Below are 15,998 nucleotides of genomic sequence, written 5' to 3' on the forward strand. Positions count from 1 at the left end.
GAGTCAAAAACGAAAAATTTTTTATAAATCCTTAAAAGTAGTCACCACATCTCCCAAGCACTCTCTGAGGTCTGGGTGAAGAAACCTTCAAGCCTCTGACACCTCCAGAGAGTGACATCACAGTCCCACAGGTCTCTGCACCTTCTCTGTATCTCCTCTCTTAATTTTCAGGTGGGAATAGTTTGAGTGTGTAAAACAAACAAATGAACTGCTGGCCACCTACGTCTCTGATGCGCCATAAAACTCATACACAATAGCTAGGTTCTGCTCACCCTTGTGCATGCCTCCTCTAACTGGGTGGCAGTTACAAGTCTAACAGAACTACGAAAAATCTAAGCTCTTTTCCTCTCATTGATCCTGCTTGGTAATCAAGCTGACACAAAAATCATTAAGTTATTTGACCTCGGGAGTATATCTCAAATGGTAGAACTGGGGAAATGGTATGACATAATGAATTTCCCAAGACTACCAACACTGATTTTTATTGATCATTATTACAAGCCACACACTAACTCAAGCACTTCAGAAATATACTCCATAATTTTTGAAGCTATTTCAGAAGTTCCAGTATCAGATGGCTCATAAGAAAATAAATACTAACAATAAAATGAACTTTCTGTATAAAGCTACATTCCTATGAAATAAAAGCAAATTAAACCAGAGATCAATTTGTACTGAAGAATTCTATTTAATGGTTAACAAAGCCAAGAGAGATTTAAAGCTTATTAGCAATAGTTTTCCTCTTTCTCTTCCAAGGTTTCCTGCAGCCAGGTCAGATGTTCACCATACTCTCCTTGTGACTATTTTCTTGGTACCCAACATCCCATACATCTAGATCCCTTCTTTATCATTGATTTTTCCTGTTTTATCTCTAAATCTGTGTGTGGGTCACAGGTTCAACTCAAACCTGTCTTCTCTACCTCTATCTATACTCTCCTAACGTGATTTCATCTATTTCTTGTCCAAGCACAGCTTAAGACATCGTCTTTACATTGAAGAATCTCAACCGATCCTTCAGTTGTATAGCATTGCATCCAGATGATCTCATGATACTTGTATGCTCATAGGCAACTCAAACACAGCCTAAAGAAAACGTCTGCTCTCTCCACACCTCCTTCCCAACAATGCAACACAGACACATTCAGCTGGACCTTAAAGGGGAAACCAATGCTTTTCTTTCACCCACGTTTCCCACAGTGGGATATTTTTCTGCCTTTAAACAATTCCGTCCACATCCACATCAGCTACCTTCACATTAACTAGTCTACTTCCCTTTTCCTGGTGATAATCCATCCTCCACGGACCCCAAGTATGCTCCTGATCTTGAACCTCTCAGGTTCTCCATTAGCCTAACACCTTTTATAGTCACTATCTCTGAAGGATGCTGCCACTCAGTGTAGTGGACTTGCCTACAGTCCCAGCCCTTGGAAAGTGGAGGTTTGAGGAGCAGGAGTTCAAGGCTATCCTTGGCTTTATAGTGAACAGGAAACCTGACTCAAAAGACAAGCAAAACAAAAGATGCTACCACAAAATTTTGACCAAACAGGTTTTTTTTGACTGCATTCCAATCACAATTCAAATCTTGCCTCAGCAGACAAACCTTTCTTCCCACCACCCTTAGACCAGATGCTGTTCCACAACCAGTTACTGCCTATCACAAACTAGTAAGCTCACAGTCGGTATGATCTATTTCTTGTTTCCAGAAAGGAAGCCACAGTGCCTAAAGACTTTTTTTTTTAAGCAAAAGAATCAATCCACTCATTATAGTACTGCTGTACTGAACTCATTATAGTTATATGATCCACTAAGTCCAAACAGTAAGTGGAATACCAGAGACAATCATTCTTTGAGTTCAAGGATCTACTTACGGAGCCCCACAGAATCCGGCGTGCCATTATCATTCTTACTAGGCTGTACTAGTGGTGCAAAGGAAACAGCAAGGATATTTTTACTCTCCCAGGTGTTTTGTCCAGTCCGCATAATCTGTGTTAACTATTTGGAGTAAAATGAGAAAGAAGCAATGTGGTTACCTTAATGTCAAAGTTTTAAAGGAATAATTGCCAATAAAAAGATAACGTGTGTGTGTGTGTGTGTGTGTGTGTGTGTGTGTGTTGCTAGAGATGGAACTCACAGCCTCAACTAAGAGGCAAGTCCTCTGTGACTCAGTCACATCCCTGGTCCCTGGTCCTTCTAATAGTCTTCAGCACTCTTATCTACTGAGCTATCTTTCCAACCCCTCAATGATGACTTTTTTTTTAGCCTCTTGTTTTATTTATGAAGTTAAGCAATTAAGCCAGTCACAAAGCAGACTTAACATGCTACATGTAGAGTCCATGCATTTAACTAATTACCTTCCAGATGATGAACCCTGGGGTAGCTAGGTGACTTCCTGGGTGATCTGACCAGTCAAGTGGGCTCTAGTCTCCCAGTTACACTTCCTCTCTACATCTGCTTTCCTTTGAACCACTTACAGATCCCTTTCAGGTTTTCTTTCTGTGCACATATGATGATCTATAAACGACTTTTTTCTGCTTCAAAGGTTATAGTGTATCTTTCCCTGTAATAAAATGGTAATTCCCAATCTCACAACTGTGTGGTCTCTCTTATGATGAATGCAGGACAGAGAAGCTACCTGATCCTCTATAGGCATGACCAGTATTCCCCCAACTTTGAGCAGGATCTTCATGTAGTTTTCGTGATCTTTCTGCACTCCAGCTCCGCAGTAAATCCGATCATACTGATGACTGTCAGAGGCTATCTGAAGGCAGTTACCCACCACAAATGCGGGCTCACAGAATTCAAATCTATGTGAGGAAACAAACATTTTAATTTGTTTAAACAAATTAACAGCTCTCTGACAAATCACCATAATAACCCTGTCCTTGAAACAGCAAAGCTACCAAAATTAATTTTAAGGATAAAATACAATTAGGAAATTTGATATAACATATGTGTGGAATTTAACACTGTTCAAGTAATATTGTTTTGTTATAGGTGATACAGCACACAAAGCATTAACCTATTCTGGGCCATACAAACCCTGCTTAGGGAATAGAAATGAACATAACGAAAAGCCCATGAAATGACAGTTTTGAGATGCCCCCATAATGATGTTTGAAGATGAAAGTCAACAACAGAAAAAGGCTTCACTTTCTACTCTCTTTCCAATATGTGGGACGAAAAGAAAGGAGGAGAGCTCTTCAAGGATTCCTCTCCGCCTGACAATGTTGCTGACAGAAACAGCAGCAACGTAGCTTTGGCCAAGAGATGCCAATTTACTGGTCATGACCCTTGCAACCACTAAGAATAGGGTGGCTTTAATAAAAATTGTGGCTAGGCAACTCAGAAGAATGGGATAGAAGCAAGTGAGTGGTTCTTTGTGAACTGCAGCTTTGGCTCCTATGGTTTTCTTAGGCAATACAGGAGGAGGTGTGGTTTCAGTTTCACCCAACCAAGTCCTCCTGGTTACAACACTGGTTCCTGGTAATTTTTTTTACATCAATAAACTATCCTATACAGACTCTACTTTACTTTTTAAATTCTGTCAACAAAGTAAAAAAAAAAAGACTATTATATAACATAAAATTAAAACCTCAATACAAACATTTCTTTTTCCTCTCAGACCTTGAATTCACTATACAGCCCGAGATGATCTTGAACTCCTTGAAGTCTTACTTCAGCATCTAAAATGCTTGAACTACACGTGTGAGTACCCATTCTCAACCACATCCAGTATTTTGAAACTAATCCTTAACCTTTGAAGCTGATAGTAATAAAATCATCCCATAAGAGTAAGCCAATATTTAGAAATGAAATAATTCACATTAGGAAAATGGCATACACTTGAGGATGACCAAATGATTTCAATCAGAACTAATTTTACTTTACAAAACATATCCTGTCTTTTGATAATTAACAGTGAACTTTTTTCATCCTAAACTATCATTAAAATTTATTAGACCATAGAGATACATCAATGGATATACATTTAAAGAGTCCACCAGTCTTGTGCCCCGAAAGCAGGGAAGGGTTGAGAGAGCTGGGGGTAGGAGTTAGAACAGTACACACTGTACTCTCTTCTCCACACCTTCACGCTGAGCCAGGCAGATCCGTCATATCTTTTACTATAAACACCAACTCACTGCTTACATTTTTTTAGAACCTCCTTCCATCATTTTGTCCTCCTGCAGAGAATTAGAGATTGCTATGTTCTGGATTTACTCTGAGTGCTTCCTTCAAAGAACCTAGGTGTTATAAGCTGGTCCAAAGGAGGCAATGTTGAGAGACAGAAAAGTCTTTAAGAAGAGAGCTAGAGTAGGAGGTAACTAGATCACGAGGAAACCGCCCAAAGGGAATAATTGCCATGCCACAGGGGTAGGTTAGGACTCAAAACACGAATCAGTTGTTACAAAGCAAGATCACCCCCAAAATAATTGTACAATATCCCCAAATATGTGCTCAACATGAGAAGCTGTCTACCATGTCCTGATGTATCAGGAGGTCCCACCGAGGCAGCTGTGTTGTTACAGCACAGACAGGCTGCTAGTCTAGCTGCGACCTGTACATACTTTGCTGACACTAAACTGAATCACTTGTCTCTAACTTCATGTGAGAACCATGACAAAGCACTCCTGTGTCTGTGTGCGCTGTCCCTTTGCCCCAAATTCCCTCACTGGCCATCTTCTATTAATAAATGTCTACTGTACTTTCAAGTACACTTCCCGTATCAACTTCACAATGAAATCTTAATCTTTAAAAGTCTAGCTAACCTACATTAGGGATATGGAGCTTCTCTCAGAGACAAAACTAAACAGTCCAATCTCTGATTGTTTAAGATAGGGTCAAGATGTATCTTCTTTTTAGATTTATTTATCATTGTATGTGTATAGGTGTTTTGCTTGCAAGGATGTCTGTGTGCCAAATGCATGCCTGGTGCTGATGGAGACCAGAGAAAGCATTTGGATTCCCTGGAACCGGAGTTAAACACAGCTGTGAGCAGCAATGTGGGTGTTGGGAATCAAACCTGCATCCTCTGCAAGAGCAACAAGTTCTTAACCAGTGAGCCATCGCTCCAGTCCCAAAAAGTAAGTTTTTGATTTTAAGGAATCATATTTAAATCACAGGTTTAATTGTTTTTTATTAAATCTATAATGAGTCCTCTCTTTAAAAAGCTATTTTCAGTAAACTCTATGTGGAAAATCATCATTCTTTAGAAGTGAGTAGCTTACAATTAAAACCACAGAAAATCATTCAAAAATTTTGTGCCTGATTTTAAAATTAAGTGTGTGCCTCTGCACAAGCTCCCCGCAAATGGTTCCCGTTCCTCCAGTGAAGGAGAATCTAAGTTCAGCTCTGGTGCTCACTGCAAACACAAGCGAATGGACAAGGCAAACACTGAACAATTCCACTCGCTGCAGTATAATTTACATTGTGGGACACACTTTAGCATTTAGAGGAAAGGAAACTGATTCCTTAAGTGTAAAGGTGAAAGGCAGCAAACAGTCCTGGAGATCAGAGGCTTCCTGTGAATTTAAAAGCTGTGATCTGAAAGGTCAGACAGGACTGTCTAGAGCCACGCTATCCAAGATGGCCTTTACTAACCACACAGACATTGAGCTCTTAAAATGTGGCTAGTCCAACGAGTTGTATTCCATGTATAAAATTCATATAAATTTTCAAAGACTTTTTACAACTATTACTTTTTAAACTATTCAAGTAATTCTTTGGCATTACATACCAATAAGACAATGTTTACACAGTTACATCAAAGGACAAAAATACCACACAACATTTGCTTGTCTCAGGCCGACAGATGGTGCAAGAACTTTTTCCTTAACATACTTATTTCCCTTTGCAATATTTTCCTGGTTTCTGGTTCTTTCATTTAGTTGGTTTTATTCTGTTTTTATCATCTCTGACTATATCTAAATTTAACTGCATGTCTATCACCTATTACAACCCCCAAATGCATTTATTCAATTAAGAAAAACATGTAAGAAATACATATGCTTTATAGTATCTTTTCTAATCACCAACTTTGATTAAGAACTCAAATTACAAACTAAATGTGATGACCACAAAAATCTCAAGATCTGAAGAGAAATTTGGCTAGAAATAATACAGTTACAGAAAAAGTCTATGCCCACTACAGTCTATGGTGATGCAATGGTTGAGATCATGATGCTGGTTGGTAAATGCCCACTGAACCCATAGTGATGTAATGGTTCAAAGGTCATGATACTAGCTGGTAACCTGCAACATCATGTATCCAACACATGAAAAAAAAAATCAAGATAACTCTTGGCTTTAATGTCATAACTGAGTCTCTAGAAGCAAGCTCACTATTCTCATAATAACCTGAATGTTTTCCCTTCTGGTGGAGATAGGATGAAGTCTATTTACCTCAATGTGTGGATAAAAGCATTAGTTTAGAAGAAAGATCCAATCTCTAATGTCCACTAATACGAATGAAATACAGACTCCTATTTCACTTACTAACTATACTTTTAACATACTAACTTCCTTAAACAGAACACTTAAATTTGAAAGCCTACAGGAATTAGAAAATATCTTAGGGCTGGTGGGCGGGCTCAGAGGGCAAAGGCACCTGCTGACAAGCCTGATGACCTGGGTTCAGTCCTCAGGACCACAGGGGAGAGAACAGAACTGTCACAAGCTGTCCTCTAACCTCCAAGTCTGTGCCCTACCCACAGCAAAATAGATAAAAACATATTAAGAAAAATAAACTTAAATCCCAAAAGTACTGTCCTGTTTCTAGTAATAAAAATTTTAAAAGAGTCATATCTAAAACTGTGAAATAATGTTGTCAATAAAACATGTAATAAGAATCTGTAAGCCAAATACACAACAAGAAGTCACCAGCACCTTATAACAATATTAAATAAAATAAAAAGAAGTAAAAATTTCTCCCCAAAGTATTCCCTATTCAACCATTATTTATTATACTTATAATTATGGCTTAATTTTTGCTACCTGTAATACATAAATTTTTCACAATTGGTTAAGGAAAAAACTGTTCAAATTGTAAAGCCTTACATATGTATAGAAATTAATTTTCTGTCAAAGCACCTGTGGGTGCTGCTGAGTAGCAAGCAGTGGAGAACTGGAAACGACTCAGTAATGTCACAACGCCTTAACAACTGCAGCTGGAGAGTGGCTAAGAATCCACAGCTGACATTTTTTCTAAAATTTTTATCATTTAAAATACCCCTATTAAATGGTGGCACATATTTATAGATACACCTATTAATATGCACAATAGAATAACTAAATAACTAAATTGAGACATAGATGGGGGCTGTTTAACAGTGTTTCTGTTACTGACTAGTAAATTATAACGCCTATTGATTCTTCCAAGGAGAGTAGAAAAAAAACTCAATTCTTAGTTCTTGACTATTCCAAATGCTATGCCACACTGTTCTTTAAACACAGAGAAACAGACTTCAAACCCTGAACAAAATTTTCTGTGTAATCTAGAAGACAATAAACTTTCCAGAAATTCTGTATACAAACTGATATATTACACATGTTCACTGATAAATTATACATGTAATTCAGGTTAGAATATAAGGAAAAAGGAAATCTAAATTCTATTTTTTCATAAAAATCACATCAAATAAAACCTGGGAAATGCAACCAATCTACCAAAATGATAAATGTGGTTATATTTATGAATGGCTCAGGTTATCTTTTCCTAGTTCTAACATTAAAATTAGATGTTTCTTAAAATGCTGTACCTAGGTTAAAATTAGCAAACTTTTTTTTTTTTTTAAAAATCCAAGAGAATCTCTCAAACTCACTTTCCAGAGTCATACTACCAGATAAAAGTTATCTATACATGGGGGCGGGTGTTGAAGCCTGTAAAATATCCACAAATTCATTCACATCAATCAGGCTTATTACCAATGAACCTGAAAATACAATGACTCTTGTGAGACTGCCACAAAGGATCATATTTCACTCCTTCTTACTAAGCTATGTACTGAAAACCATTTATGGAAGGATGCAGAACATACAGACATTTGGTTGAGGCCAGGATTCCAGTCACTTACCTCAGCAGTGGCTTTCTTTAAGGGTGCATGCTGGACTATCTTCATCTCAGACGGATAGATGACTTCGTTCACAGCCCGGACCTTGCCAACTTGCCCATATAATTCTTTTGAAAAGCAGCTAGGAGAGCAGGGTGACCTAGCCTTGCCCTGTAGCTTCCCTCTTAGACGGATAGTCTAGGTCTAGGAGCTGACTGAGAGCAGAAAAAACAACATTCCCCTTCAATACGCTGTCAAGTGGGGGCCGGCAACTGTGCACCTAGTTTGTTAAGGTGCCAGAGGACACTGTCATTGAAACTGTAGACAATTATCCCAATGGAATAAAGGAATTTCAAGGACCTGGAAAAGAGTTCTACCTTGTTCTCATACCCCATCCAAAGTAATCTGACAAATGAACCACAAAATCTTTTTCTTAAAACATTTCATTAAAATACAGTTTAAGTCTTAAGAGCTATGACCATTTTGCTAAAAATAAGAGAAAACTTGAAACATTTCTGCTAGAGTAAAAGTAAGGGAAGTATTAAACTCTTGATCTCGAAAGAAACCATTGAATTACCTTATAATCAGTAACTAAACTGGTGAATGAAAATTAGAAAACGAAGACTTTACCTTTTCAAATGGTTTCCCTTCCAACTGCATCAAACTCATCTTAGGACAATTCAGGTATTATTTGAAACAGAGTATTGAAAATAAATACAGTGGTATCTATGTTTGTTTACACTGAATAAAAACATTGTACAAACCCACAGTTATTGAAACGGCTATTCAATGTTTCCTAAAAACCTGACAGCTAAGTCATTTAAAGCCACTCAATATTTCCACGTAGATGTTAACATGTATAACTGGTAGCCCTTTTGCTATTTTCAAGAACTCTCTCCTAGCATTTGATTGTTTATGACATTAAAATTTGTCTAGCAAGGTGTGATGGTTCATGCCTACAATCCCAGCTGAGACAGGAAAATCACAAATTTGAAGCCTATCTGAGCAACTTAACAAGTACCTGTCACACACACAGGAGGAAGGGAAAGAGGCAGGAAATTAATGTTTCTGAGACAAGGTTTGACTCTGTAGCCTAGCCTAGGTAGGCTAGAATGGAACACTCAGTGACTCTCCTGTGTTAGTCTCCCAAGGGCTAGGATTCAAAGTATGCCTCATCATGATTAGTTCAAAAGCATATTTTAATGGGGCTGAGGATGCAGTTTAGTGATAGAATAATCTAGCATGTATAAAGTCCTGGGTTCAATCCTCAGTACCAGAGAGGAGGGGAAAAAACCTGCTTACAGTCTGCAATAATTTGTATTAAGACTTTTTCTGAATGAATGAATGAATGAATGAATGAAAGAAAATGAAATTTATGCCCTGGCAGTGATGAAGCATGCATAGGCAGCCCGTATATGGCCATTCTGTTGAACTTGTCCATATTGGGTTCCATGGTCTAAGTTGACGAGGACAACTGACCTCTTGAGGTCTCTTCCTCAAGAGGGCACCAGATCTCATTACACATGGTTGTGAGCCACCATGTGGTTGCTGGGAATTGAACTCAGGACCTTTGGGAAGAGCAGGCAGTGCTCTTAACCACTAAGTCACATCAAAAAAGTATTGAGAAATACTGAGTATAATGAATTACAAAAGCAAAATGACTCCAGTACAATTCTCTTAAGGATGACAGAAGAAACTGCTCCAGTGGTAAAACTGAATACAGAAGCACTTAATTTTCAAATACAAATCACTTGTGGGAAATAAGCCTTCAGCTAGTTATAAGTAAAACCAGGGTACTAGTTGTTACAATGCATCAATTACACTTTTGGAAACTACATAAGATGAAGAAGGCACTGTCTTCACTCATCCTACCCTCCAATAAAGCCAAGTTGTCCTGTCCAGTGTGTATACCACATCTGCGGTGTTACCTGATTCCTTTCTGAAGGACATACATGATACCTATGATAGTGCTGCTTTACACTTTGTAACCAGGGCCAAGTTGCTAGGCTATAGTTTATTGGTAGCAGGAATAAACAGTGAAAAAAGCAATTGTTTTAACTGGCCAGAGTCTAAGACAGCAATTTTCAACCACCCTAATGCTATAACCCTTAATACATGTTGTGGTGACCCATAACCATAAAATTATTTTCACTGCTACTTCTTAACTGGTTGTGCTACTGTTATGAATAGTAATATAAATATCTGATGTACAGGACATCTGCTCTGTGACCCCCGTGAAAGGGCTGTTCAACATCAAGGGATCACAACAAACAGGTAGAGAATAACTGGCCTAAGACAAGACCTATTGCTCTGACTACCCACTACAGTTTCATCACTTAAAACTTTTATGTGCCCATTTACATAGAAATAAAAATCCACTCTCTATATGCAGATATGCAAGCTATGCTCATTCGGCTATAGATAAAAGATCACTTCCAAAATTCTCTCTCTAGTCACTCTGGAGGAAATATAACCTGCTGACCTTACAGGAACTTTATGACGTATGATTCCAGAGTCAAATTAACTGTACATGCACATATATGCTAAGTAAACTCATATGCACAATTATAAGTAAATGTAATGACAAACTTTTCCATGAGGTCCCAAGTTTATAATTCAAGCTTCCTTAGCTAAGATAAGGGAGATGTATTTTGTTTTCTGCATATATACTGAATTAAGGTAATTTGACTTCCTCAACTTCCTCCTCCTCTGTTGACTAAACGGAGAGGGCATGAGGTCCTTAAACTCACAGACAAGCACTGGGGAAACCAGGAATGTTAAACACACAAGTTGTCTCTTCAACAGAAGAGTCTTTTAGCCCAGAAAACAGGGAATCAATGTAGTTAATAGCCTGGTGGTTTATGCTTTCTATAGCGCCAAGCCTCACTTGGCTCCCACAAACGTTTACATTTATCTCACTCTCCCTAGATGTTGATATTAAGCATTATTTCTCGGTGAATAGAACCCATCTTCATGAGAAAGGTCACATGTATTTTGTAAAGATTTTCAATGTAAACATGTCTTAAGCTTTGTTGTACACGAGATTGAATTAGTTACACCAGGAAACTTTCCAAAAATGTGTTGCTCTTAAATATGCCTAAAATAAACTACCTGGTATCAGACTTATCAGATTCTAAAAGTCTGAGCCAACACCAGCTACTGCGCTGTACTGAACCTGCTTTCCTTCTGTGTGACTCTGCCGGTCTTGTTGTATGCAGAGACCCCTCCCCCACAACTAAACACCCAATCTTCTAAAAAAAAAAAACAACAACAAACACCTCAGCAATGAAGGCCCCAACACTAACACTAGCCCAGATCTAACACTTTTAATCTCAGCACTCGGGAGGCAGAGGCAAGCAGATCTCTATGAGTTCAGGGCCAGCCTGGTCTACAAGAGTTAGTTCCAGGATATGCTCCAAAGCTACAGAGAAACCCGGGTCTCAAAAAATAAAAAATAAAATAAAATAAAAATAACAACAACAAAAACCTTTGGGACTGTCAAATGAACTCTTGGCTCCATGAGTAAAGTTGCTCACTGTTACATGTGACAACTGGAGTTTGACCCTCAGGACCCATGCAGTGGGAGATAAGAATTAACTCCGGTAAATACATGTAATGAAAATGACATTTTGTGGTGTGTAAAGACTGTTGGAGGTTAATAAACTAGCAACAGCAGAACGATGTGACGAGAACATGCCAAGTCCAATCGTTTTCCTAGTGCAGAGCCAGCCACCTTTTCCTGCGGGGTAAAAATTGCTGGCTGCCATAAGAGATCATTTAGCCCAGGAATGCTAAAGTATCATCTGGTCACTTGTATTTAGGAAGACTTTTGAAATTAGACTGGTTTATAAGGAAGTTCAGTGAACACGATCACTAAGGAATAAGTCCTTCACTCCAGCTCCCCGTGTCAAGTACAGTGAACTCTGAGGAGCTGCTGTGAGCCATGCACCTGTTCATGCAGTGCTGGCGTAGTTCAGACATTAAGAACTCTTTTATTCAAAAACCAAGCATGATTTAAGACACAAAAGACCCAAGTTTGTCCATAAAAATCACTCACGCAAACACACACACACACTACATCATGCATTACATATTCTAACACTGGTTAGCTAATAGACCTCTCACCCTCTCATATGTGAGAGTTCACCCTGAACTGAAGCAGATATATGTAAGAAAACCTTCGAAGTGTAGATTAAAACACGCACAACATGGCAATATTTTTGGAAGGAGCTGATGAGAAGGCTCTGGACTCCCTGAATGACGAACAGAACTGGATTTTAAACACTTGTTCTCTCCATGCTAAATTCCAGAGATGACAAGATACCAGTACAAAATTAATGAGCCATCTTCCTTGATACTGACTGTTACTAATTAATATATGTCTTTATACCTCCACAAACAATTAAATATGAAATTGCTTAGAAGAACTTTGCATTCTACAAATGCTCTATTTTTTTAAGTGAAGTAAAGTTGCAATAATATCCCCAGCATTAAAAAAAACCTAAAAGATCATCAAAATACAAATTATAGGAAGAAAAATATATCCTCTAACTGGTTACCAAAACCAAAAAGAATAAAGCACTGGCCCAATGAATCAACTTTGATTTCTTAACTTTCTACCAGTTGTAGCTGATGAAAAATGAAACAGTTTCCTAGTACTAGCCACTCTTTGAATATGAGACCCATTTGTAATTGAGATATTAAACAGTAAATATTATTTCATACCAGTTCTGATTTGTTTGTCAACTTGGCATGAGCTAGGGTCATCTGGGAAGAGGGAACATCAAGTGAAAAAATATCTCCATCAGACTGACATGTAGGCAAGTCTGTGAGGCATTTTCTTGATGTCTGATTGACTTTTTAAGACCTAGCCTACTACTGTGGGAACTGTCACCACGAGGCTGGTGGTCCTCGGCTGTATAAGAAAGCAGGCTGTGCAAGGCACAGGGGGCAAGTTAGTAAGCAGCACTCCTTCATGGTCTCTCCTTCAGTTCCTGCCCTGACTACCTTCAGTAATGGACTGTATGCAGAAATACGCCCTTTACTTCCCAGGTTGGTTTTGGTCATGGAGTTTATCACAGCAATAGAAACCTGACTACAAGAGCAGTGCCTAAGATGTAAAATAAAATTACCCCAACTGTCTTCTTTTGAATGATTAATATAAAAAAGTTTCTAAAACAAGCTGTAAGCATTTAGTTAATAGGTATCAATGGCAGGGATTGGTTTAAAAACATGTGTAACAGTAACAATTTTTTTTTCATTTATTTTTTGCGAGAGAAGAGCTGAATAGGTATCCCAGTGGATAAGATGCCTGCCATCACGTAATGACTTAAGTTTGTACCCCAAAAAACCATGTAAGAAACCTGGCATTGCAGCAGGGACTTAGCTAAGTAGATGAGCTTCAAATCGAGAGATCCTATCTAAAACATACAGATAAGGAGCGATGAAGGAAGGATACCCCACATCAATCTCTGGCCTCTACACATATACCCATGCATATACACCTCCGTGTCCAAACTTGTAAACAAGTATATAGACTGTGTGTGTGTGTGTCACACACCAAATGAGACATCCAAATAGCATTCAAAATGATTTCTTATGAATTAAAGTATACAAAATAAAAATCATTGCATGTTTTACTGTCATCTAGAACTACTTGTTTAGTGATTTGTCTTCCTTATGCCTAATCATTATGACTAATGATTAGAAACTGAACCTTTATGTATCATCAGATGAAATGTATTAATACTATGTAACAGATCTTGCTATAGATTTTGAGCATTTGTTAACTTTACCTTTACACTTTCTAAGCTAAAATATATTTTAAAAGTTCTTATGGCCAGATTAATTTTCAATATCAAAAGCCATACTTTGCAGGCAATCAAACAATACAAAAAATCCCATAACTAGATAAAAATCTTGCCCACATCTCAAGACTCAGCAACCACATTAGTCATTAGACAGAAGAAAAACAATGAAGACACAAACAAATTCTAAAGTTTAATTACAATTTCTTATTAAATAACTCGGGCTAAAAACTTCAGTTTCTGTTAAATGTGTTTCTTTTTTGGAATAAATGCAGTAGATAATTGAAAATGGCTGAGAGTATGAATCAGGTGCTAATTATTCATTAAGAATAGTTTGGGGGGATTGGAGAGATAGCTCAGTGATTTAGTGCACTTGCTGCTCTTGGGGATGGACTTTCAGCACCCACATGGCATCTTACAACTGTCTGTAACTCCAGTGCCAAGGGATCTGACACCTTTCCTGAACTCTATGTGCCCCAGGCATGCATATGGTGCACACACAGATAGGTAGGCAAAACACTCATACATATAAAATAAATCTTAAACAGTTTTTTCAGCAAACTGATCATTTAACTGGTTGACTTAAATCTACTGTGTTTATTAAGAAAAAAAAAAGCCTGAGAATCTGCACACACTCAATCCTGCCCGAAGAGCTAATAATACGACTACAGTCACACCTGTGTTGCACAAGCTTGCCTGGACTCCAGGGGCTGCGGATTTTGCTAGGGAGTCTGAGTTTTGTGTTCTTGAACCAGTTCAAGCATCATTCACACCAGGGCAAACAAAAAAACCCACAACAGTGAAGGAGATAAAAATGAAAGGGCAAAGAGAAGAGGAAGAGGAGCAAAAGAAGGGAAGAAAGGGAAAATACACTCCCTGGGTGACAGTCAAGGTGTTCTTGGCTTCTGGATCTCTCTCCTCTAGGTGTGCTCTCTCAAGATGAAACCCCTTGTGGTGGCCCAGAAACCACCCCTCCAACACACACACACACACACACACACACACACACACACACACACACACATACACACACAGTTTTTCACACTGGCAGTTACAGCAAGAATGGGGTGAGTAAGAGACCCCTGCCAATAAACCAAGTTTGAAGCCTGTTTCTATACTGAAACTCTATAGTGACTGTGTTTATCGAAGCATAAGCTTCCTATCCTTTTAAAGCCTTTTTCTATCGGAATCTATGACACACACAGAAAAATGACATGCCAAAGCTCTACATGTAGTAGGCTATTTCAATTAACGGGCTTTACTCTAGTTCAAGCATAAGAGCCCTTGTTCCATAAAAATGTCAAGGCAGTTTCAATGTGATTACACGCCAAATCTTCACTTTCACTGCTGGCCAAGCATCAAGAGCTATGTAATGTGTTTTTAGAAAGAGAAACCTGGGAAGAAAACAGTTCAATAAAGTGGCTTTCTCAAACACGATCCCACAATGACACACAGATGTATTTCTACAGTAATTTGTACTAAATCTATTAGGAAGTAACTGATACTGTAAAGAGAGACCCTTAAACACTGACATAAAAATCACGGTACCAACAGAGGGCAGGCTGTTAAACTACTATGCAGAAGGTTTAAAACCAGTTACAGCAAAGTGCTGGGAGCACAAACACTGTGTTTTCTCTCCCGAGGATACCCATATGACATTTAATAAATGAAAGTAAGCACATATCTATCTGTAATTTAATTAAAAAAATTACATGGTAATGCCTATTTTTTTTTTTTCTCATAGTACACAGATTTCTGCAGTATTCACTTAACCGGTATCAAGAAGCTGATAGTGGTCAGGAACAGGCATCCTACACATACTCACTAACCGTTCTCACAGCAGGACTACAGGTATAAATACTTACTTATCAGGAACAGGCATCCTACACATACTCACTAACCGTTCTCACAGCAGAACTACAGGTATAAATACTTACTTATCAAGAACAGGCATCCTACACATACTCACTAACCGTTCTCACAGCAGAACTACAGGTATAAATACTTACTTATCAAAGCTATCGCTATTTTTGATGAAGCTCTCCAGTTTTTCCTTGGCATATTCCACCACATCTGAATGAAGTTCAATCCCATGATTTATTCCAAAAGGACCTGTAATTGTAGCAGCATTTTTACAAAATAT

The 15,998-nt window shown here is 38.2% G+C and overlaps 1 protein-coding gene across 3 annotated transcripts in view; it reads right to left on the reverse strand.

The window, feature by feature from the left end:
* The window catches only part of Pcmtd1 (protein-L-isoaspartate (D-aspartate) O-methyltransferase domain containing 1), a 66,225-nt gene that overhangs the window by 6,092 nt on the left and 44,135 nt on the right, over positions 1-15,998 (reverse strand). For 2 of the 3 annotated variants that reach the window (XM_038346925.2, XM_038346924.2), the window contains 3 exons: positions 15,865-15,967; positions 2,633-2,804; positions 1,869-1,992 (listed from right to left, as the gene is read on the reverse strand). In XM_038346925.2, the coding sequence (XP_038202853.1) occupies positions 1,869-1,992; positions 2,633-2,804; positions 15,865-15,967 (399 nt within the window). Of the gene's footprint in view, positions 1-1,868; positions 1,993-2,632; positions 2,805-8,072; positions 8,264-15,864; positions 15,968-15,998 lie in introns of those variants that run through there. The other variant, XM_038346926.2, reaches the window with a different exon arrangement.

The sequence above is a fragment of the Arvicola amphibius genome, chromosome 11, assembly GCF_903992535.2.
Source record: "Arvicola amphibius chromosome 11, mArvAmp1.2, whole genome shotgun sequence".
Taxonomy (NCBI): domain Eukaryota; kingdom Metazoa; phylum Chordata; class Mammalia; order Rodentia; family Cricetidae; genus Arvicola; species Arvicola amphibius.